This window comes from Oryza sativa, chromosome 7, assembly GCF_034140825.1.
Source record: "Oryza sativa Japonica Group chromosome 7, ASM3414082v1".
Classification (NCBI taxonomy): Eukaryota; Viridiplantae; Streptophyta; class Magnoliopsida; order Poales; family Poaceae; genus Oryza; species Oryza sativa.
This window is the reverse complement of record NC_089041.1, coordinates 2,995,971-3,018,478: the sequence shown is the minus strand read 5'-3', so window position 1 is coordinate 3,018,478 and position 22,508 is coordinate 2,995,971. Positions and strand designations below refer to the sequence as shown.

General features: G+C 43.4%; 1 protein-coding gene and 1 long non-coding RNA gene across 2 annotated transcripts; one reads left to right on the top strand and one right to left on the bottom strand.

Moving 5' to 3' along the window:
• Positions 1–10,293: 10,293 nt before the first annotated feature.
• Positions 10,294–11,621, top strand: LOC136357376 (uncharacterized). The gene is made up of 3 exons (XR_010742711.1): positions 10,294–10,448; positions 10,736–10,860; positions 10,936–11,621. It is a non-coding gene; the product is annotated as an uncharacterized lncRNA (long non-coding RNA).
• Positions 11,622–12,550: 929 nt separating this feature from the next.
• On the bottom strand, positions 12,551–19,298 carry LOC4342431 (protein ETHYLENE-INSENSITIVE 2-like). Its single transcript, NM_001421970.1, has 8 exons — positions 19,182–19,298; positions 18,447–18,867; positions 17,818–17,904; positions 17,583–17,696; positions 17,272–17,484; positions 16,230–16,406; positions 13,454–16,111; positions 12,551–13,311 (listed from the first exon to the last, which is right to left on the bottom strand). The coding sequence occupies exons 2-8, from the start codon at positions 18,720–18,722 to the stop codon at positions 12,991–12,993; spliced, it is 3,846 nt and encodes a 1,281-aa protein (NP_001408899.1). The 5' UTR covers positions 18,723–18,867; positions 19,182–19,298; the 3' UTR covers positions 12,551–12,990.
• Between the last annotated feature and the right edge of the window lie 3,210 nt (positions 19,299–22,508).

Below are 22,508 nucleotides of genomic sequence, written 5' to 3'. Positions count from 1 at the left end.
CATCGGCGAACGACAACGACGATTGCGACGAGTTCGACGAGAAGGAGGAGGACGCGCACCACCTCTTCCTCTTCCCCGTCTCCTTCATCTTCGCGCCGACGAGGACGTGACGTGACGATGACGCTGGTCCTCCCCATCCTCATGCATCGCACCACCATTGCTGCCGACGCCACGGACGGCTCGCTTGCTCCCATGCCCGCCGGCCGGCGGCGAGCGCACGCGAATAGGGAGGAGGTAGGGAGGGACAGCCAGCACACGGAGAGAGGGAGGATGCGGCGCAAGAGCAGGCCGGGGCTCCAAGTCCGCCGAGTCCACCTCCACGGCACCCGGCCCTGTCTCCGCCTCTGTGCCCAATGCCGCGGCGCCTGCCCGCACGGGGCGGAGGCGACGCAGCACCGTCAATGCCATTCGCGACCGTCCGCCACCCTCGCCTTCTCCCGCGTCGCAGCCGCCGTCGCCTCCTCCTCTTGCGCCTCGCCCTGGCGGCCTCCTCCTCAGCCACTGGCCGGTTTGCCCAGAGAAGAGAAGAGAAGAGTAAGAGAGAGAGAGAGAGGAGGAAGGGAGAGGAGGGGGAAGAGAGAGGGTGCGGACGTGGCATCCTGACATGTGGGCTCATGTGGGTCCCACACTGACTCTGCTCATGTAGGATAAAACCAGGGTCAAAACCACCGAATGACCTAAAGTGAATGGTTTTTATAAGTTGAGGGATGTCATATATTTGGTTTTGCGATTGGGGGATGATTTTGTAACTCGATGACAAGTTGAGGGACCTTGGGTGTACTTTGATTGGCAAATAGGCGGCCCAGGCCATTCGGCCCCTTTAGTATGATTTGATTTTCTTTAGGATGGAGGGAGTGCCTCAGATTGTTGCTCGTTAATTGCCACATTGCCGACTGTCAACTCTTCGTCATTGTTGTCACACTGCCGAACGACTGCCCAGAAACACTTGTAAAAAAACTGTTGTTTGGTCGCCTGGACTGGTATAGTTCCATTTTATTTTTAGGACAACGAATTACCATCCAATAAACGCTATGCACTAGTATCTCTATAGATCTGCATGTTTCATTGTTCATAACTTCATATAGGTGCCGAAAAGCTCGTCCAAAAGTCAACAAACAGTCAAAACGACATAGTATTTATTCCACACATTCATGTTTCATCATGTGCATGCACATATTTCTTCCACACGTCCCATTTGGCCATGTCGTGCATGGCCAGACATGGCACAGCAAGGACCAAGAACAAGCTCCGCCCGGTCGGCCACAGAAGAAGATCCTCTGACGTGAAATCCCCCTTGACGTGGTCACTGACAGGTGGGCTCGCGAGCGGTTGGGCCCACATATCAGTCACCACGTCCCTCTGACTTCATGTCAGCGGATCCTAATCCGTTGGCCATCTATTTTTTTCACAATGATTATCCTAATTTTTCTCATGTTCTTCCTATTTCTTCCTTATTTTTCCTTGCCCTCTTTTATTTTCTTTCTTTTTTTTCCTGTTCCTATTCTTCTTATTCTTCCTATTTTTGGTTTTCCCAACTTCGATTTCAAATGTCATGGGTCACGTGTTCCAACAGCGTTGCTAGGCGGCAGATCATCTGCATAAGCACGGCATTTACAGACGCTCGACCTGCCCATTTTGTGCTCAGAAGCATGAAATAGCGAGCCACATCATGCTCGACTGTGTGTTCGCTCGTTAAGTTTGGCACTACATCCGGTCTCCCTTTGGCTTGCCTAGGCTTGCTCGGCCTCTCCGTAGCGATTCTCTTCAGGTCTGGTGGCCGGTAGATAGGGCTTGCCTGCCTTAGCATCTTCGTAAGGCCTTCGACTCTCTGGTCCTCTTGGTTTCCTACAGCTTTGGAAAGAGCGGAACGCTAGGGTTTTCGATTCTTTCTCTTTCGCCGGTCTCGATGGTTTTCCAATACATTCGCTAGGAGGTTCGTCTCTGGTCTCTCGCTGGTCCTGTCTCGTTTGGGAGCCTTTTGGGAGATTAGGAGGCTCCTCCGCCACCCCCTCCCGCACTACTAGAAAAACAATTTTTCATGGCGTCACACTATAATTTTCACTGGCGGTTATATGCTAAAATCACCAGCAAAAACATGAGGGGTGGGGGGTATAGGACTGCCAGCGAAAACCGATTTTCTCTGGTGGCCACGTTAAGACGTCCGCCATAAAACATACTCTATTTTTCGTGGTGGATCTCTTAAATGTCCGCCAGCGAAAACCGACGTTTTCGCGTCGGTTTTCGCTAGTGGTTACTAAACACTTCCGCTAGCGAAAAAACAGAGCCCGCTAAAAAAATTTGGCATCATTTAAAATCACGCGCGTGCTGAGATATTTTCCTTTCACCCACCCACTGCCTCTCTCTCCTCTGTCTCCTCCTCTCCACCCACCCATCCACCTCCCTCTCCTCCTCCTCCCCCACCTCTCTCCCCCTCCTCCTTCCCTGCTCCTCCAGCTTCCTCCTCTTGTCGACGACCGAGATCTAGGAGGGGCGCGGCGCCGACGACGGGCGGGAGGGGCGCGGCGCGAATGTGCACGGCGACAACAGCGACTACGACGGAAGCGGTGACGACGATGACCACGAAGGAAGCGGTGGCGCCGCGCCCTCCCATCCCCTCCTCTACCCTCTCCTAGATCTGTCCGAGGGGAGGAGGCTGCCGCCGGGAAGGACGGATCCGCCCCGGCGGCGGCGCGGGGCGCACGGCCGCGGGGCCTCGGGCGGTGGAGCACGACCGTCGGCCTTGACCTCGTCACGATCGACGCTGCGCCGTGGGGAGCGTGAAGCCGACGCCGCCAGGTCACGGGCGGTGGTGCTCAGATTTCTGTAGATTTGTGTGGATTTGTGTGCATTTTTTTGGATTTCTGTGGATTGTGAATGGAAAATTTTGACTGTGAATGGAAATTTTTTATTATAAATTGTTCGTGTAAATTTATGTGAATTTGTGAATCGAGGAGTGGATTTGGGAATAATTTGAACCGGTGTTGATGGAGGCGAACGGAGCAGTGTTGCTTTGTCATTTTTTTTTAACCTGGGCCACTATTTTCGCAGGCGGTTGGTATAACTCAACCGCCAGCGAAAATCGTTTATCGCTGGCGGCCAGTATAACACAACCGCCAGCAAAAATCAATTATCACTGGCGGCCGATAACCGCTAGCGAAGATCTTGATCTTCACTGGCCTTTGCTTTGTGGCGGTACCAAAAACCACCAGCGAAAACCCAAAATGGCCGCAACGAAAGATGGTTTTCGTAGTAGTGCCGCTAGATACGAGCAACAACTTCTAGTTTTGACTCTTTTCCCTTCCGCAATCTTTTTCCTTGTAACCGACAGCGACCAGTTTGGTCGATTACGCTGTATAACTAAAACTCTATTTTTTTTCTAATATACTAACGTGCAATTTCATGAAAAAAATATTTCATGGGTCACACGTGCACGTCCTGGCTCCTCTTCGGCCATATCTTGGTTCTGGCCTTAGCACGTGAGCCGCCACGGCATATCCTTGTCGAGCAGTGCATAATAATCAGGATGTACCCATCAAGCCATGGGCTAGGGTGGGCTGACCCCACATGCATGCCCGTTTGATCACAAATACTAATTGTTTTGATATAATTCCTGTCAAATTGTATTTTTTTTGTTACTTATATCTTCTATTATATTATTAAAGGAATAGAAAAGGAAGTCTCCACGTTCGCTCTCATGGCCTAGAAATTCTCACATTAATCGGAGAAAAAGAAAAGGCAGAGTCCATATAGAAATACAATTTAGAAATAGTTGAAATTTGGAATTAAAAAATAAGGAATATTAGAAGAGGAGACTAGAGTCCATATAGAAATACAATTAGAAAATAACTGAAATTCGGAATTAAAAATAAGAATATTAGAACTAGAGTATAGAGTACATATAGAAATACAATTAGGGAATAGCAGCAATTCAGAATTAAAAATAAGGAATATTAGAAGTAGAGTATAGAGTCCATATAGAAATACAATTAGGAAATAACTGAAATTCAGAATTAAAAATAAGAAATATTAGAAGTAGAGTATAGTCTATATAGAAATACAATTAGTAAATAATAGAAATTTGGAATTAAAAATAAGGAATATTAGAAGTAGAGTATAGAGTCTATATATAAATACAATTAAGAAAAAAATAGAAATTTGGAATTAAAAAATAAGGAATATTAGAAGTAGAGTATAGAGTCCATATAGGAATTTAAAACTAACTAAAATTTGGAATAAACATAATAAAATTAAAAGTAGAGTTTAGAGTCCGTATAAAAATACATTTTACAAATAACTAAAATTCAAAATTAAGAAAAACATTTGAAGAAGAGTTTAAAGTCAATATAGGAATACAATTTAGAAGTAACTGAAATTCAAAATTAAAAATTAGTTTAGAGTCCACATAGAAATACAATTAGAAATAATAAAAATTCTGAAATAAAAATAAATAATATTGGAAGAAGAGCATAGAGTCTATATAGAAATACAATTTACAGAAAATTCGGAAATTAAAAAAGAAATATTAAAAAACGAGTCAATATATATATATATTTACAAATAACTAAAATTTGATATTAAAAATAATTAAAAATACAATTTACAAATAACTAAAATTCGAAATTAAGAAAAATATGGGAAAAAGAGTTTAAAGTCAATATAGGAATACAATTTATAAGTAACTGAAATTCGAAATTAAAAATTAGTTTAGAGTCCACATAGAAATACAATTAGAAATAATAAAAATTCTGAAATAAAAATAAATAATATTGGAAGAAGAGCATAGAGTCTATATAGAAATACAATTTACAGAAAATTCGGAATTAAAAAAATATATTAAAAAATGAGTCAATATATATAATTTACAAATAACTAAAATTTGATATTAAAAATAATTAATAACTAACACGTATATAAAATACAATATGGATATTACATATTAGTAGTTTTGTAAAGTTATTGCAAAATTTAAAATTAAGTTGTCATTTTAATATATTTGAATAATATAATGAGAAAACATACTATTGTCAGGGTTATGGATACCACATACCTAATAGTAGTTGACTAAATCTCGGCAGGACCCACCACATACCATGTCTTATACGGAAACTGACTTCAGTTATGGAGAGAGTTCCGGATAAGGAAAGACAACAAAAGTTTTACATGGAAACGACAAGGACTACTCGGATTGTATCCATATTGGTTTCCCTATTTCTACTTGGACAATGGGACACCTATGGGTATAAATACAAGCCCCCTAGGAGGACAGGGGGACACCCACCATGACAGGATCAACACAGTCACCACGATCGACACAGACGACCACCTCAATCAACAACCACCACAATATACGGAACAACAGAAGCCACAACATACAAGCCAACACATGCCAAGACAAGCCGCCGGATATCGACTTCAGGGATAGCATGGCTATTCCCCTACGGTGTCTCCGGATACCGTCAGGAGAGACGAAAGCGCTATCTCTGATCTCGCCGGACACAGATTCGAGGAGGAAGGCTACCCTGTTGTCGACTACGAGTCAGACCTTCAGACCGACATGTCGACAACAGTTAGATAGGCTACCCCACATATTGTACTGGTGTGATTATGGTGAATAAAAGCAATACTGGCTCCGGCCAACAGGATGTAGGGTTATTACCTGACAACTCAGGGGCCCGAACCTGTATAAAAATCCTTGTCTCCGTCTCTTTCACCTCAGTCTCGCGTATATTCTAGCACCGATGATCCCCATACTATGCAAATACCAGAATTGCGACATCAAACGTCGACAGTGGCGCGCCAGGTAGAGGGATTTTGGTGCTTCAGGATTTCGACGAGATGGGTTTAAGAGATGGATTCTCCAATAGCAAACTACTCGACGACTTCGGCTGTGGAGATCTAACCCGACCGGAACATGTCTTCCGACAAGATCAGAACCATCATCGTCATCGACAACTTGGTTTATCGAGATCACCCAAGCCTCAAGCTCCGCGCCGTACCAAAAGATGTCAGATCATATGATGTCGAACGAGTACGCAATAAGGTAATTGGTAGATTGGTTTTTCAAATTGATCTACTAATTTCGTAGATACATCCGGCATGTATCTACAAAGGTACGTAATATTTTATATGCAATTTATCGTACCTATTCAGATGATACAACATTATCATATCAGCAATTTATTATGTTTACCTAGAGCATGTTTCTTATACAACATCCGTTGTGCGAGTACTTCCGACGATAGACCAACTACGGTCTAACGCTGGGGGCTCACTCCGTTCTCTTATGTATAAATCATGCTTGTTTACGGTTTACATAATGCCCTGATATTTACATCTGCTTATTGTATCCTGATAATACTAGAAGATCCATGCAGTTCTTTGAGTACATACTCGATATTATCTGCTATATATCTTGCCTTCTAGAAAATATTTTTCAGGAACAATTGAGCACTCGAGTAGGTTATGGTCGAATATACTCCATTATCGAGAACATTCTTGACAAATGCGGAGTTATCGCACCCAACCTACCAACAAAGACCGACGACCTATCTCATAGCACCGGCCATGGCTGGACTACTTGAGAAAAGGTTGTTAACGGATAATTCCTTGCGAACGTCGTCGGCTTGATCACCCGACATGATTGCGAACGGACATCCGGATATGCTATAAGTTGGGTACGTGAGTCATGCTGGCCACATGAGATACACTTGCAATAAACCAACTCTAGCACTTCCACTGGTGTTCGAGAGATAATTCTGCTCGCTCACTAGTTCTCGCACCAGTACGTAGCAATCTCTCACACCGCAGCTTCCATTGGTGTTCGAGAGATAATTTTACTCGCTCACTGGTTATCGCACCAGTACGTAGCAATCTCTCACACCGCAACTTCCATTGGTGTTCGAGAGATAATTCTGCTCGCACGCTGGTTCTCGCACCAGTACGTAGCAATCTTTCGCACCTTAACTTCAGATGGTCGAGGTATGACTACGGCATCGTAGCGGTCCTCGCACCATGACTTCAGATGGTTGAGGAACAGCTACGACTGGTCTTCGACCGGCAGCGTAGCGGTTCTCGTACCACGACTCCAAATGATCGAGGGACACCTACTCACCGGTTCTCAACCAGTTGATCGTAGTAATCTCTCGTACATTTGCTTCTAGTGGTCGAGTTACGACTACTGCCTGGTCCTCGACCAGCGATGTAGCGTTTCTCCCACCACTTCCACTTTAAGTGGTCGAGTGACGACTACTGCCTGGTCCTCGACCAGCGATGTAGCGTTTCTCCCACCACTTCCACTTTAAGTGGTTGAGTGACGACTACTGCCTGGTCCTCGACCAGCGATGTAGCGTTTCTCCCACTACTTCCACTTTAAGTGGTCGAGTTACGACTACTGCCTGGTCCTCGACCAGCGATGTAGCGTTTCTCCCACTATTTCCACTTTAAGTGGTCGAGTTACGACTACTGCCTGGTCCTCGACCAGCGATGTAGCGTTTCTCCCACTATTTCCACTTTAAGTGGTCGAGTTACGACTACTGCCTGGTTCTCGACCAGCGATGTAGCGTTTCTCCCACTATTTTCACTTTAAGTGGTCGAGTTACGACTACTGTCTGGTTCTCGACCAGCGATGTAGCGTCTCTCCCACTACTTCCACTTTAATTGGTCGAGTTACGACTACTGCCTGGTCCTCGACCAGCGATGTAGCGTTTCTCCCACTATTTCCACTTTAAGTGGTCGAGATACGACTACTGCCTGGTTCTCGACCAGCGATGTAGCGTTTCTCCCACTATTTCCACTTTAAGTGGTCGAGTTATGACTACTGCCTGGTTCTCGACCAGCGGTGTAACGACTCTCCTACTACCTCTATTTCAACAAAGTTGATAGCTGGTATACAATATCGCCAAGTGTTTTACCCAGAGATCCCTTACCACGACGACACCTAGCGTTGAAACCTATCCTACTGTCCCATTACGCCGTCTTGACAAGGCCTCCGAGGAACCTAAGGGAACTTCGGCTGGGGACGCCCAGAGCCGATAAGGCCTTGTCGGATCCTGTAGAGACAAAAGACCATGTAAGATCTGGTCGTGTAAGAGTTCTCGCCGTGCGTATTAACCAAGCCGTGTAATCGGAAACTGAGCTTTCCAACTTCACGGCTGGGGGCTAGGATCAGTGTTTGTTCAACCAAGGCAGGTCAAGGGTCCAAGAGCCTTATCCTCCGAGAACGATTCTCCGACGACAAGGCTGGGGGCTAGGGAGAGTGTATGACTCTACAAACTGACTGATCGAAGTCGGTAAGAGAGAAGACGCTCATACACAAAACATTGGTCGGTAAATTTAATTCATTTTCAATTTACCATACATATTATAACATTATCACCCTTTGGGCATTCGCTCGGGGGCTATTTCTATCTAATATTCTTTTCTGAGTATTGATTTCAGGAAAATTCTATTCGACATTGACGAAGACTCTATGTCTCTATGGTTCTACACCAAGATCGACTATGGCGAGTACGACAAATGTTGACAAGGCTCCGTCGCAGACTCTACGCCTTCTCGATCGCTCGAGAACGGTTGCTGGATCTCGACAAGGAATACGGAATGAAGAGATGGTGTACCAGCCGAGATAGAATTTCTTGACTTCAATCCAAATTCTCGATTACAGCAAGACGGGAGACTTAGTCGTACGCTCTGTACTTCCTTGGTTGACATCAGAGATTGACTTAGACAAACCGTTTTGGTGCCCGCACGAGGCTGATAAAGAAAGTCTAACGTTATCTCTAAACTCACCGAGAACGGTCACGTGAGCACGACAACAGTTACTCCAGGGTCTGCGGTTGAGAATATGAATTCGTTCATTTGCATTGAAGTCGGGGGCTACTGTCAGGGTTATGGATACCACATACCTAATAGTAGTTGACTAAATCTCGGCAGGACCCACCACATACCATGTCTTATACAGAAACTAACTTCAGTTATGGAGGGAGTTCCGGATAAGGAAAGACAACCAGAATTTTACATGGAAACGACAAGGACTACTCGGATTGTATCCATATTGGTTTCCCTAGTTCTACTTGGACAATGGGACACCTATGGGTATAAATACAAGCCCCCCTAGGAGGACAGTGGGACACCCACCATGACAGGATCAACACAGTCACCACGATCGACACAGACGACCACCTCAATCAACAACCACCACAATATACGGAATAACAGAAGCCACAACATACAAGCCAACATATGCCAAGACAAGCCGCCGGATATCGACTTTAGGGATAGGCATGGCTATTCCCCTACGGTGTCTCCGGATACCGTCAGGAGAGACGAAAGCGCTATCTCTGATCTCGCCGGACACGGATTCGAGGAGGAAGGCTACCCTGTTGTCGACTACGAGTCAGACCTTCAGACCGACATGTCGACAACAGTTAAATAGGCTACCCCACATATTGTACTGGTGTGATTATGGTGAATAAAAGCAATACCGGCTCCGGCCAACAGGATGTAGGGTTATTACCTGACAACTCAGGGGCCCGAACCTGTATAAAAATCCTTGTCTCCGTCTCTTTCACCTCAGTCTCGCGTATATCCTAGCACCGACGATCCCCATACTATGCAAATACCAGAATTGCGACATCAAACGTCGATAGTTGCGTATCAAGTAGGGGGATTTTGGTGCTTCAGGATTTCGACTTGATGGGTTTAAGAGATGGATTCTCCAATACCATGCTAGTTTTCATTATCGACGAGGATTTCTTGTGCACGTACATTCACTGACGTGCTAGTACCAAGTAATAACAAACTACTCTTGTTTTAAAATATACTCCTAGTACTCGATTAGACACTAGCTATCTAGTAGTATAAATCTAGACTGATTTGATAGTACTATATGATGTTTTTTTCGAGTACAAGGTTTTCTGTATTTTAGAACGATGAGATATAACAAGAAAACATATGGCTACGACCACATCGTCTGCATGCATGTACGTAACCCCCTGCATAAGTGGCCGAATTAGCTCTTGCTGTGGTTGATGGCGCCGCACTTGTTCCTGATCTCCCCCTTGCTCCCCACCGGCATGGGCAGCTTGCTGAGCTTGAGCAGCGAGGCGGCGAAGTCGTGGTCCCAGAGGGCGGCGTTGTCGGCGTACTCGCGGACGTGGCCGCGCGCCTCGTCCTGCGTCAGCAGCTGCCAGTCCGAGTTGAAGTTGTTTTCTGATTTGCTACTACTGCACTATTGAGTTGAGTTGATTCTAAGTAATTGGATTGGATCATTTTGTTGTCGCGTGTGCTTGCTTATTTTGTTGCACAAGCTTCCTAGTTATTGCTACTGCACTATTCCTCCGTTAAATGCGCCTAACTTGTTGTTTCTTGTTCAGTCCGCCGCCACCTCCACCCCACCATGGGCTTCCTCCGCACTCGCCCAGCCCCGCTATTTCTCCACAAGAGCTACCAGGGTAAAATTACTGCTCTAATTGCCTTGCCTATCTGCTACCTCTGTCCCCAAATCCAAATATGAGGGAGTTTGGCTCTGCATTCGCATTGCCAAAATCCCTTGTATTTCTTTTCGGGGACGGATGAAATCGATTCTGCATTTGCATCCACGATTCCTAACTGGATGAGAGAGGAGTGACCTGGAGAAGCTACCTGTGATGCTGGAAGTTTTACCCCCTCGTTGAGACTTGAGAAGGATTTATTGTTTTGTGCTGACAAGCAACATTTTGATGCTTTTCTGGTGCAAAAGGTTATGATGAGGCGCCTTGAGCAGCGCATTAGGAAACAGGAGAGGGCGGCAGGAAGTATGCATGGATGGCGTATTGCTCATCTGAAGGCAAACCACAGGCTAGATTTGTTAAAATCAGACATGAGGTAAGAATGAAGAATTTTGTGAAAAAAACATGTTTGTTTAGGTTAGGTTTTGACAAAGTTACTATGTTTTGACAGGGGTGACCAACTCAAGGTGACCGCGCACATGTACAGGGGGACCTGTTCGTCATATTTGCCGGTGCACACACGGTGATGAGTTTGGTCGCCGGCGCCATAAACTTCAAGGAATCCAAGGAGGCCCCTCCGCCTGAGAAGATGCACCACCCCCGGGAAGCCCTGCAGGTCTTGGGCTCTTGGCTATTATAGATCGATGTGGACCTGATGTGGGAAAAAACCTGTTATGTAACTAAAGGTTAAGACAAGTAAAAAAGAAAACCTAGCTTTCAGATCTACAAGAGAAGATAGAGCAAATTCGAGTAGAGGTGTGTGGGTACAACGAGAGAGAGAGAGAAAAAAAAGAGGGTTCTGGTGCGTCGGCAAGGATGCTCACCGCGCAGGAACGAGCTCGGCGGAGGCCGAGGGGATGGGGGCGGCGCAGGGAGCAGCAGGACGCCGTCCGGAACAGCTGCTCGCCGGCGGTGGCGGGGATCGGCTCCACGGCGGGGCGGCGGGCCGTGGGCGATCAAAACGGGTTCGGAACATCCTCTGAACTCGTGGAGCCCACATCCAGTTTTTGATGACGTGTTCACGGTTTTGCTTCCAAATTTCTAAAAATTTACCCAGATGTAATTCGTAGTGTAAATAAACTATAATGTAATTTTGAACCCTTATGTAAAATTAAATTTGTGTAATGGAGTATTACATTTATATTTGATGGGTGGCCTAATCTACGAGTTTTTCTTTAAAGAACCGACAGCGGGAGCTCTGCCGAATAAAAGAACCTTGGAAGACTAACCCTATTCTTTTCTCCAACAAAATTGATAAGCTTTTGGATACTCGTGGCACGCTTTTCTAAACTGCTAAACGGTAGTTTCATGTGAACACTTTCTATATAAAAGTTGTTCTAAAATATCAAATTAATATATTTTTCAAGTTTGTAATGATTAGAACTTAATTAATCACATAATATTATCACCTCGTTTTACGTGAAACACTTAATCTTCATCTTAAAGGAAGATTCAAACACCACCTAAGTTTCTCTCTCCTGATTAGTATTCCCAGAGGTCTCCTTTGCCTTTTGTGCCGTATTTGTTTTGGCTATCTTGTTTTCCCAACATCTAATCGAGAATACTGTGTCGGCCGGGTTGTCAAGTTTCCCGGTACAAATCAAGTCCAAAGGCACAGTTTCTGAACAGGTGATCAGTATCCTCAAAAGCTTCTGAGCAAAGAGAGCATATCCAATTGCACGGCCACAAAGTTTATGGTTTTGTGATAAAATTGTTAGCTATCCTTGCAATTTTGTGAAATGCAAGACTAAACTTGCGGTGAGGCAAATTCAGCAATGGATACTCTCAAGTCTGAACCCCAAAAACATGTTCTTGGGTGAGGTTGCAGTACAGTGCCACTACGCCTGGTGTTTAGAGAAACATTAGGATATAACTAATCCATATCGAGTTAGTATTTCTTTATCTCTATCCATACAAATTATATATATACACCGGTCCCAGAAGCTTAATACAGTAATCCACATATACGGTAGACATCTCCAGCACACGCTATCAAATGCCAACGAGACAAAAAGATCATAAGCTGGAGAAAATGTGAGAGACATGACAGATATTAGATGAACACAAGGAATCTGGAAATCTGGCAAAAGCTTTTTCTCAGTCTTGGCATCCTCTCTGAAGAGAGATTACACAGGGCATTCATTCAGTTTGTCAATGACCCCCAAAAAAAAGGTTAAAATGCAGAGACTAAACTTTACAATGGTGCATCAGCTGACTACATCTGTTGTACATTTTGGTGGTTGTTCTTCTGGCACATGAACAGTTACCATTATACAACACATCACATGCAAAAAAAAAAAAAAAAACAAGAAAGAAACAAAAAAAAACGAAATATGATGGAAGGGACCAGAAGTGTTGGCCAATTCCTCAGGTCCCTGCAAACGTTGTGCAACGAAAAAATCCAGGGCTCAGGGAGGGCAAGCCACCATGGCTGGCTGCCATCCTTGAAGAACAATGGTCAAAGTCCCCCTAAAACGCGACAGGATCACGCTGCCCAGATGCCTTATTATTGTTGTCCCTTGCTCGAGAGCCTCCGCTTGTATCGCTTCAGCACGGAGGCCAGGTTCTCCTTCCCCTTGGGGAAGGCGACATCCCCAGCTGCGGTGCCACTCCTGCCCTTGCGCCCTGAGACTGCGGTCTCCACATCCTTGATCATCTCCAGGACCACAGATGCGGTGGTGAAGGAACCTCGGATTTGCCTTGGAATGGAGTTTGTTGCTACCAGGCTACTGTGGCGCAGGCTGTTGAGCACCCGGATATCTCTGTGAAGGCACGCACACGCGCTGAGAGCACTCCGAGGCTTGGAGAATGCAGGATCCAGGATGCCCTGCATTACATTTGAGCGAAAAAAATGATTGACAGAGTTAGTCTTGTACGTTGAAAATGAGCAGTTTCAGGTTTGCAGTCAAGTCTTGGGCACTGAAAAACAACACTCAAATTCAGACTAGTTCAGGACTGAAATAGCTCACCTGAAGACGGTTGAGAACATAGGTATACTTGCCCCAAAGTTCTGGCCTGCTTTCCACCAGAGACAGGTCTAGCACCCGGCGGATGCACCAGACACCGAAGCTGACAACGAGGGAGGCGCGCCAGATGCAGTCGTCTCCGCAGTTAGGCAGTACGCGCATGTACTGGATGTCTGCCTTATCACATGGTGGTTGCTGAGTATCACCAAGCAGCAGTTGGTTGTCACTGGTTCCTTGTTGCAATAGCTTCTCTACCGCAGCAACTTGATCAATCAGATCTTCGTCGCTGCCACCATTTTGCTTGAACAGCCACCCTGATCCTTCTAGCTTCAGGAGCTTCGAGATGCAGAATCTAAGAGACTGAAGAAGCTTCGCCTCAGACTCCTTGTAAGAGAAATCATCCTTGGTCATGCCACCCGATCTGCCTGCAGGGTTGAACTCGCTTTTAGTGAGCTCCGCACTCGACACACCAAACAGCTGCTCAAAAGGTTGCTTAGCCCAAAGGGATCTTGCACTTGGGTTTGGGCTTTGTTGCATTGAGAAGATATCCCCTGGGAGCTTAGGTGGAGAGAGCTCATCAAACGCCAAGGGAGCTGCAGGCCTGGCCACCGAGTTTGTATACTGAGATCTTTCCGATGCAAGCCTGCTAAGGTACGACTGGGATCCAATGGTACCACCACCCAACTTTGATTCATTCAACAGAGCACTCCTGCTTGCAGCAATCAGTGCAGATATGTCTGGTGAGCTGTGGTACTTCTTTGAGTAAGCTGATGAACCAGCATTTTCATTCCCGTCAAGAGTGGAAGGGACATAATAGGATCTTTCTGCCATCATAGTACCTATCCGGGATGTTGCTGCGATCTGTGAAGGAGTAGCTCCCAATGAAGCAAGCAAGTTCTGGTTACGAGCATGCATGACAGAATCGACATAGGTTGGCACAGCCGATGCAGAAGATTTTGGAAGTCGCTGTGGGTCCAATGGCATGCTAGAGTAAGGATTTCGATTAGCATTCATCTGTTTTAGGTATGATGCGAGCTGATACCCATGAATCGTTGCAGGTTGGTAGAATTGGTTGTTGTCTGCGTATGATGGCGTGCTAAAATTTGAATTTAATCTTGCACCTTGATCGAGTAAGCTGTTGCTTGAACTCTGCAGTTGGGTACTTGGTAACTGCATGCCCTGAGACCAGGCTGATGACCCAATGTTATTGCCCATCTGAAGCCCATATGTCAGATCCAAATTCGACATCTCATTCTTAGTAGACATCAGATCCCTTGAACTTCCCAAGAAGGCAGACCCTTGTAAATTGTCTCGTACCATGGGACTCTTCGGGATTTCATTAGCTTGACTGTCTGCTCTTACAGTTGAGCTAGGTGTTCTTACGTCTAGCCCAAGCAAGATGTCAAACCTTTTAGAGCTAGCTTCTTGAGTGAGTTTCCCATGGTAATCAAAGAGATGCCCCCAGAACTCATCAAGTATGGCTGCTAGTTGCCTCCTTGCTGCACGGCCCAAACCAGATAACCTCGAGAGACTCCCGCTGCCATTGCCTGCATCTGAGCCTTTCCCCCTGCTGAAGGTAAGAGATGGTGGGCCATCATCCGATGCACAGGAAGGATTATTGCCTCCAAGTGGCTTGTTGTCAGACTCTAGAATATTTGGAGCCTCCTTATCATTGTCCATCAAAAGAGCTGGTTCTACTTCAATATCCCTTTCGCCTGTGCTCTTGGAGTCCACACTCTCTACTGTACTTTCCTCAGCCACAATAGCATTAGAAATTGGCTCCAGAGGCTCTGGCCAGTCAACAGCAACAACTGATTTTGACTCTTCAGGAATGAATGATGGAGAGTGACAGGATTCAGGAGCGGTAGATGTATGAGCAGTGGAATGTTGAGAATCATGATCAGATTCTATAGCTGTGTCCGAACTATCAATGTAGTCCAGAGCTGATTTCAGACAATCCACAGGCTGAATCCTAGGAGAAGGGACAACATCAGATCTCTGATCTTCCTCATAGGTAACATTGCCCGCACAAGTCTCTTCTCTGTCTTGAGTAGTATTCAAGAGCTCTTTCTGAGAAGGCACAGACCATTCCTGCTGCAATTCAGCTTCATGGCTTCCTGATTTCAGTGGTGTAACAGCCATGTAGAGTGAAAATGCAACAGAGACACAAGCCACCGTGATGAGAACCGTAGATGGAAACACCACAGGGCTTCCAGTATTCCCTTTCAGAGTGTTCAGCCAACCACTGTCACCAAACAGCATTTCTGCCATAAAGATGATATTCGAAAACAGCATGAGGAGAAATGCAAGAAATGTTAATATCTCCAGATGCAAAGACACTCTGTGGGCACCCATTATCAATCTTGATGAGGCAACACGGAAGAGTGGCACGACTGATGATGGAAGGAGCATGGCCTGGATAATCTGGCAGATTATCAGTAATTGGTATATTCCTTCAGCACCTGCAACCTTAGCACAGTACAGAGCAGGAACTATGGCAAAAGCCTTCAGTATCAGATGATGTCCAGAGAGAGGAAGATTAATGCCAAACAAATGCTGCGAAATCACTTGGCTACCAATAGCAGATGTCAACGAGATGATGTGGCTAGAGAAGAGAAGAACCACTAGAAATATAGTTGGAGCCATAGGGTTTACAAATATCTGCAAAATGATAAATGTTAGGTAGTGTATATCACTTTAGGATTGCTACTGAAACAAGATTTCTTCAGCACCAGCTTAGCATATCACAGGGTGAAGTAGTAGGAACTATAGTACTAACCTGGTTCATTAGTTCTACAACATCTTGGAAGGTGAGAAGAAGGGTGTTAGTGGAATCAGCTGCTGCAGAGTTCATTAGAACATGATTCACCAGAAAAATTCCAGTAAAAATAAATAATACTGAAAACAAGTGATCATGAAATAAGGCACCAACAGCAAAGGCAGATCTTTTCTGACCCTGAAAAGAGATTATTTGATTAGCAAACATGGATACAAGCTGAAAAAAAAAGACAACCAAAAGCATAAGACACAAAGGGCAATGAAATGTAGCTGGTTTTGCTGTCAAACTCACTAATGCTATCCATTTTTATACACTTTAGGTAATATATATATCATATACTAGCAAACCTAAGGCAAAGACCTCATGAACACTAGACACTTACCATTAGTGAACCAAAATATGTACACGCGAAAGTAAAAAAGAAAACAAATAGAAATAGGCCACAGTTTTAGGGAACAAACATTTACTCAAGGAACATTCTAGATTTGTGCTTGTCAATCAGAAATAGTATTCCGCATGTGGCACAATAGCTTATTAAATACTATAGTTTCATTGGCCATAATTGTTAGTTAAGCTCCAAACTGGATTAAGTGAGAACAAATTCTTTCACTAACTAACGATGAGCATGCCTAACATAATGCTGCAATTCGCTAGAAGATGTATCTTGGTGTTTTGAAATTAAGTCAATGAACATCACTTCAACTCTGCGCAAACAATTGAAATAGGACAAACCATATCTTTTTCAGTTGGATACAGCGTACCCACAAACCACTGGATCTATTAGAACAAAAACATTCTCCACTACATCCGATATTAGACTGGTATAACTAGTCTAATATAGTGACCCTTGCTATCAGTTTGGAATTTCTGAACTGTTCGAAACACTAGCAAAGCTAGCAACATGTGTCATTGTGTGGTGTAAATAATTGTGGCATGCCATTGACCATTGTCCACCAAATGCCCAAACCCCCCTCACCCCAAATGCATCAAATCAAATATAATTCTAACTATGTAATGGGCACAAAGAAGCATCATAATTTACCTGAACAACTGATGAATGGATGTAAAAGTTGTGTGCCATTACGTTTGCACCAAGAAGAGCCATCAGAGAATAAGCACTTTCACCACTGAGCTTGGGGAAAATTACATTCGTTGTCAGAGGAATTTGTGGTTGGCTGACCAATAAACCAAGAACGTAGCAAAGAAGCGCAAAGCCTGCAATGCAAGCATTTAATGTCCCCACCATCTTCTTTCCCTAGAATAGGTATATGAAAGTAATTGACAAATATTAACTCCAAATCAGATTACAATATAGGTTTGAAGTTTTCTATATGAGATAATCTTCTTCTTTACCAGGTGTGATATAGCATATGGTAGCAGATTAGGAACAACGGTTGCAAAACATATCCCAGTGATGAGATCATCATATTCAAATAGAAGATTGAATCCAAGTGCTATCCCAAAAATCTGAAATTGCCAGATATTACAATCAGAACAAAGCATGTGCAAAACATGCAGCATTTATGGCTGAAATTTCTCAGGCTCAGATCTCATATTAAATATCGAAAAGAGAAGAGGCTGAAAATACCATCGTCAATTCTGATGTCAACAAGGACAATCCTGCTTGAACACCCAGAAAGATGCATGTTGGCCTGCTGTATTCTTGGTGGCAGATCTTTGTTCCATGTGGAAAACACAAAAATGTCAGCAACCTCGAAAGAATTTCACGAACAAAACGAATAACATAGAAGGATCAAAGCACACTGTTTTACAGGGAAAGTTGGTTTTTCCCCCTCCGCAAAATGGCCAGCTAGAAAGGGAACTTGAGATGAGCAAAAGTTCCTTTTCCACCATTTCCGAAAACAAAACACCTCCTTTCTTTGTTTACTATCACAACATATACACCATAAGGGCACCAAAAAAAAAAGAATAGGATTCTTTTGCACAAGTATAGTTCCAAGTGAACCATCATTTTCTTTATCAACAGGAATTCACATACGAGATTTAGGACCTTCATTATGAAGATGCTTTTCCTACTCATCAGAATTCGCTCAGAGGCTCAATTCAGTATCAAAAACCCATCATCATTTCTACCATTTGCGAAACGACAAACCGATGTCGATCAATTGACTGACGATGATGAGGATGATGATGAATCATTCACCACTACAAAATCAGACAAAACAAAAACATCAGGTGAGAAGCATCTCGAAATACCTCGGCGAGGCTCCTCCCGGTGACCGTGCCAATGCAAGCCGCGAGATACTGGCACAGGATGGCCATGAAGTTGAAGAGGAGGGCCAGCAGCACGAGGTCAAGGCCGAACCGTGACCCTGCCTCCACCGCGGCCACCCATTTCCCGAGGTCAATGTACCCAATCGAGATCAGCAGCGCCGGCCCGAGCGCGTGGAACAGATGTGGCGCGCCGCCGCCGGTGACTCCGCCGCCGCCGCTCGCCGGAGATTCCGAGCTACGTAGCTGCTGCCCATCCATGGCGCCGCAAAAAAAAAAAAAAAGATTTTCTTTTCCTCCTCTCCTAACCCAGCTTAGTCACCGAGCAAGAAGACGAACTGTGTACAGAATCTGATCTCTTCTGCTGAATTCCTTGCCGATGAACTCCACCACCAATCATGGAAATCTGCAGATTAATTATGGATATTAGAGAGAGAGAGAGAGAAAAAAAAGATTTGGATTAGAGCAAAGTGAAAAACTCAACGAACAAGAACAAAAAAAAAATCAATCCAAGAAAGTGAAGCTCATCACCAGCAACCTCAAGAGAGAAAAAAAAAACCCCAATCGAACTCGAGATGGATCTGATCTTCTCCAAGACTACGCCATCGCGGCGAGGCTAAGAACAGCAGAGAGGAGCCAAGAACAAGTAGAAATTGCGGGAGGAAATTGGGGGAAACCGGGGAGGGAATCGCGTGGGGTGAAGTAATGCAAGAATCGTACCTCCTCCTGTTCTTGGGCAGCTAATCCCCGGGGTTAATTAGCGGAAAATCGCAGCTTTTTGCCTCCCCTTTTTCCCCGGGTCCTCCTTATCTACGGGGAGAAGGGGGAGGAGGAGGAGGAGAAGAAGCTAGCAGAGAGCAGCAGAGGCTTTTCTTTCACAGCTTTCAGCTTTCTCTCTTTCTCTCTCCTCTCCCTAGCTCTTTTTCTTCACTATTTTTTTTATTTTTTTTTGTTTTCTTAAAAAAATTTCTGATCTTTTTGTTTATATTATTTGGAAGATTCTGTGCTTACTGTGTAGTGTTGTTCCCCATGTTCAGCAGTGGATGGACTTGGTCCATGCACCAGTCAGTGATAGTCCTACATGCTAGTACTACTCCCTTTGTTTAATGTTAGCATGTTTTCTGAATTGTCAAACCTTATATTTTATATAAAAAGTTTCTACTTACAAGTTTTGTTAATATTAAATATTTTTTTAAAAAAAATACTTTATAATAGTAAGTACTCCACTTAAGTAATTATGCATTAATGGTTATCTTCATTACCCTATTAGAATGAGCTGAGTTCGTTCAACTGAAAAGAAGGAAGCCTAAATGAGAAGTCCCTCTTGGGAATAATGTGACTTTACTTTTATGGCTTCTCAGTCACCAACAATGGATGTAACTAGTACTAATACAACTATCACTTAACAGTGTCTAATTAAGTCAAAGACATGGAAGACTTTCAGCAATTGAAGTATGGTAATGAACTTGCTACCATGTGTGGTGTGGTGTGATGGTGCTCTCCAATAATTCAAAAGGCACTGTTATTAATTAGAAATAAGCAAGGTTGCATAGCAAAGCAACAAGATTATAACATTATCACTTTTTATTGGTACTTTGCCCATGTTGTGCTTTCACTGTTGGAGAGGACTTGAAAGTGTCAACGTGGCCAATCCTTTTAATTTGCAAGCTAGCTTTGAGGTTGACAGTAGTAATGCTGTTTGGCATAGGCTACTTTTCGCATTCCCACGTTTTGGATATGCATTTTTTCTTTATTTTTGGAAGGCATGAGATGAAAGTTTGTATTGTTGTTGTATGAAATTGAATGAAGGATCTTTTTTTCCGTGACATAGTTTTGGGATTTAATGAGTTTGTTAAATATTTTGATCTGAATCTGAAAATTTATTAAGAGCTCAACCGGAAGTCTCACTCAATATTATAAAAAAAGGCAACCTCTGATGATTAATTTGTAGCAGTCATCTCTAACAATTCGTGCAATAATTAGATAAGGTCATTAATGACGGTTTAAACACAATTAATGAAAGTACACTTTACCAAAAAAAATAACCTCTAAACTTTCATGGTTATGAATCTTTTTAGAGATAAGAGAAAATCACTACTGGTTTATGTCTTCAAGCCAAAATATCAATCGGCCGACTTGCAAAACTGTTGAAAATCAATTGAAATGGTTTTTGTAAGACTATTAAAAACTAGATGTCGGGGTTAACTGTTTTAAGCCTCCTTAGCTCTAAAAGAATCATGGCGCCATGCATGATATATATGATTCACAATCAGTCAGAGTTTTCCCCAAAAAAGAATAATCAGCTAGTAATAAATACAATTTTTGAAATAAATATATGAAATTGGCAACAGTGATCAATAAAACTACATTGTACTAATAAAAGCGAGGAAAGGTCGCTGGCTATGGTAGCATTACCTGAGAGAAAAGGTGGTAGCACATATCAAGCATAAAGTTACTAGTCAATCACGTCGCGAGAAATACATATCACTAGTTCACAACAATTGTACCTATTGGCTCACTATAATTCAAGAAAATAAATCAAATACACAGTATTAAGCTACACTAATATTGATTGAAATCGAATAAACCTTAATTGGGAATTTTGGGATCATATCAGTCGATCAAACGATGGCATATGCATGAAGCACGGCTGAACCGTACATATGTTCATTAGGATCTCAACAATACTGAATAATAAATAGGCTAGTTATCAGTTTAATTTCTATAATTACATACGAGTTCCGTTCTAATTTCTATATAGGGAATTAAAAAACTTAAAACTCATGACTTGGATCGACTTGTAGTGAGCTCGCCTCGGACCAATTTTAACTTGTAGTAAGCCAAGCTAGACGTTTTGCTCGTGAGCTTAACGAGCTAGCTCACGATCGAGCTTCACGTTTAGATCGTTAATACAAAAGATCATCATTTCTTCGTCTAAGTATGGCTGATGCATAACTAGTGCTTTATTTACATCCAAACTAGTTGTATTTAGTGAATCTCCATTAGTTAATGTTTATTATTAAGTTTATATATGAATACTAAATTAAAAATTGAATGTGGTATCAATGCATTAACAAATTACCTAACGAGTTTAACAAACCAGCTCGCAAGTCAAACAGAGCTAGGCTTTTAACGAGTCGAACCTAAGAGCACCCGCAATGGTAAAGTAAGGTGCTATCTATAAAACATGTATACCTCAACAATAGACTAGATTAATAGTAAACCACTTCAATGGTATGTCTACATGAGTATCTATAGCTCTCTAATCCATTGCCTCGTTTTTCTCTATAGACTATCTCCATGTTAGTAGATAGCTTTGCTCTCTCTCTTCATTTAATCTCTTCCAAGTAGGAAAATATGCTGACATGGATCTCTTGTAGAGAGCTTATAGATAATCATTGTAGGTGCCCTAACTAGCTCGTTAAGATAAGCTCGATCGAGCGACTTATTTCCTTAAAAAGAGTCTCTTTATCCACCCCTATTTGTACACATGTTTGTGCATGAATTTCTTGTGTGGTCAACGCAAAGCAACAAACAAAGAGTACAGTAGACAGGCTACATGTGACAAAGGGTGTATGGACCGGGTTCCTGCAGGTGCATCAGCAATCAGCTGGTGTGATTCGATCAGTGGAGGAGATCCCACGCGGGCGGTGCCCAATGGACGGCGCCGATGCACTCTCTCACTACCCTCTCTCCAATGCACATGTCCTCACCTCATAGGGTCCCAAACATTGTAAAATTTATACCATTTTATATATATGTATGTATATTTGTGCGTGCCACATATATATATATATGTACAGTGCACATCATCTCTGACCCACTTTGTTTTTCTTCTACTCCATTATTCTAGTCACCACACATATCATCCTTCCCTATTTTTTTTATTTGGACCAATTGGATTGTGCCACCTGTCCATGCCTTGTACTGTACAGCATTGCCTTGTTTTATGGGCACAGATTATATGTGATGGTCTTCATTATTGTGTTTAAGGAACTGAGCTAGAGCTTATTATTGGGCATGGGTTTATATATTACTTTCATAGTT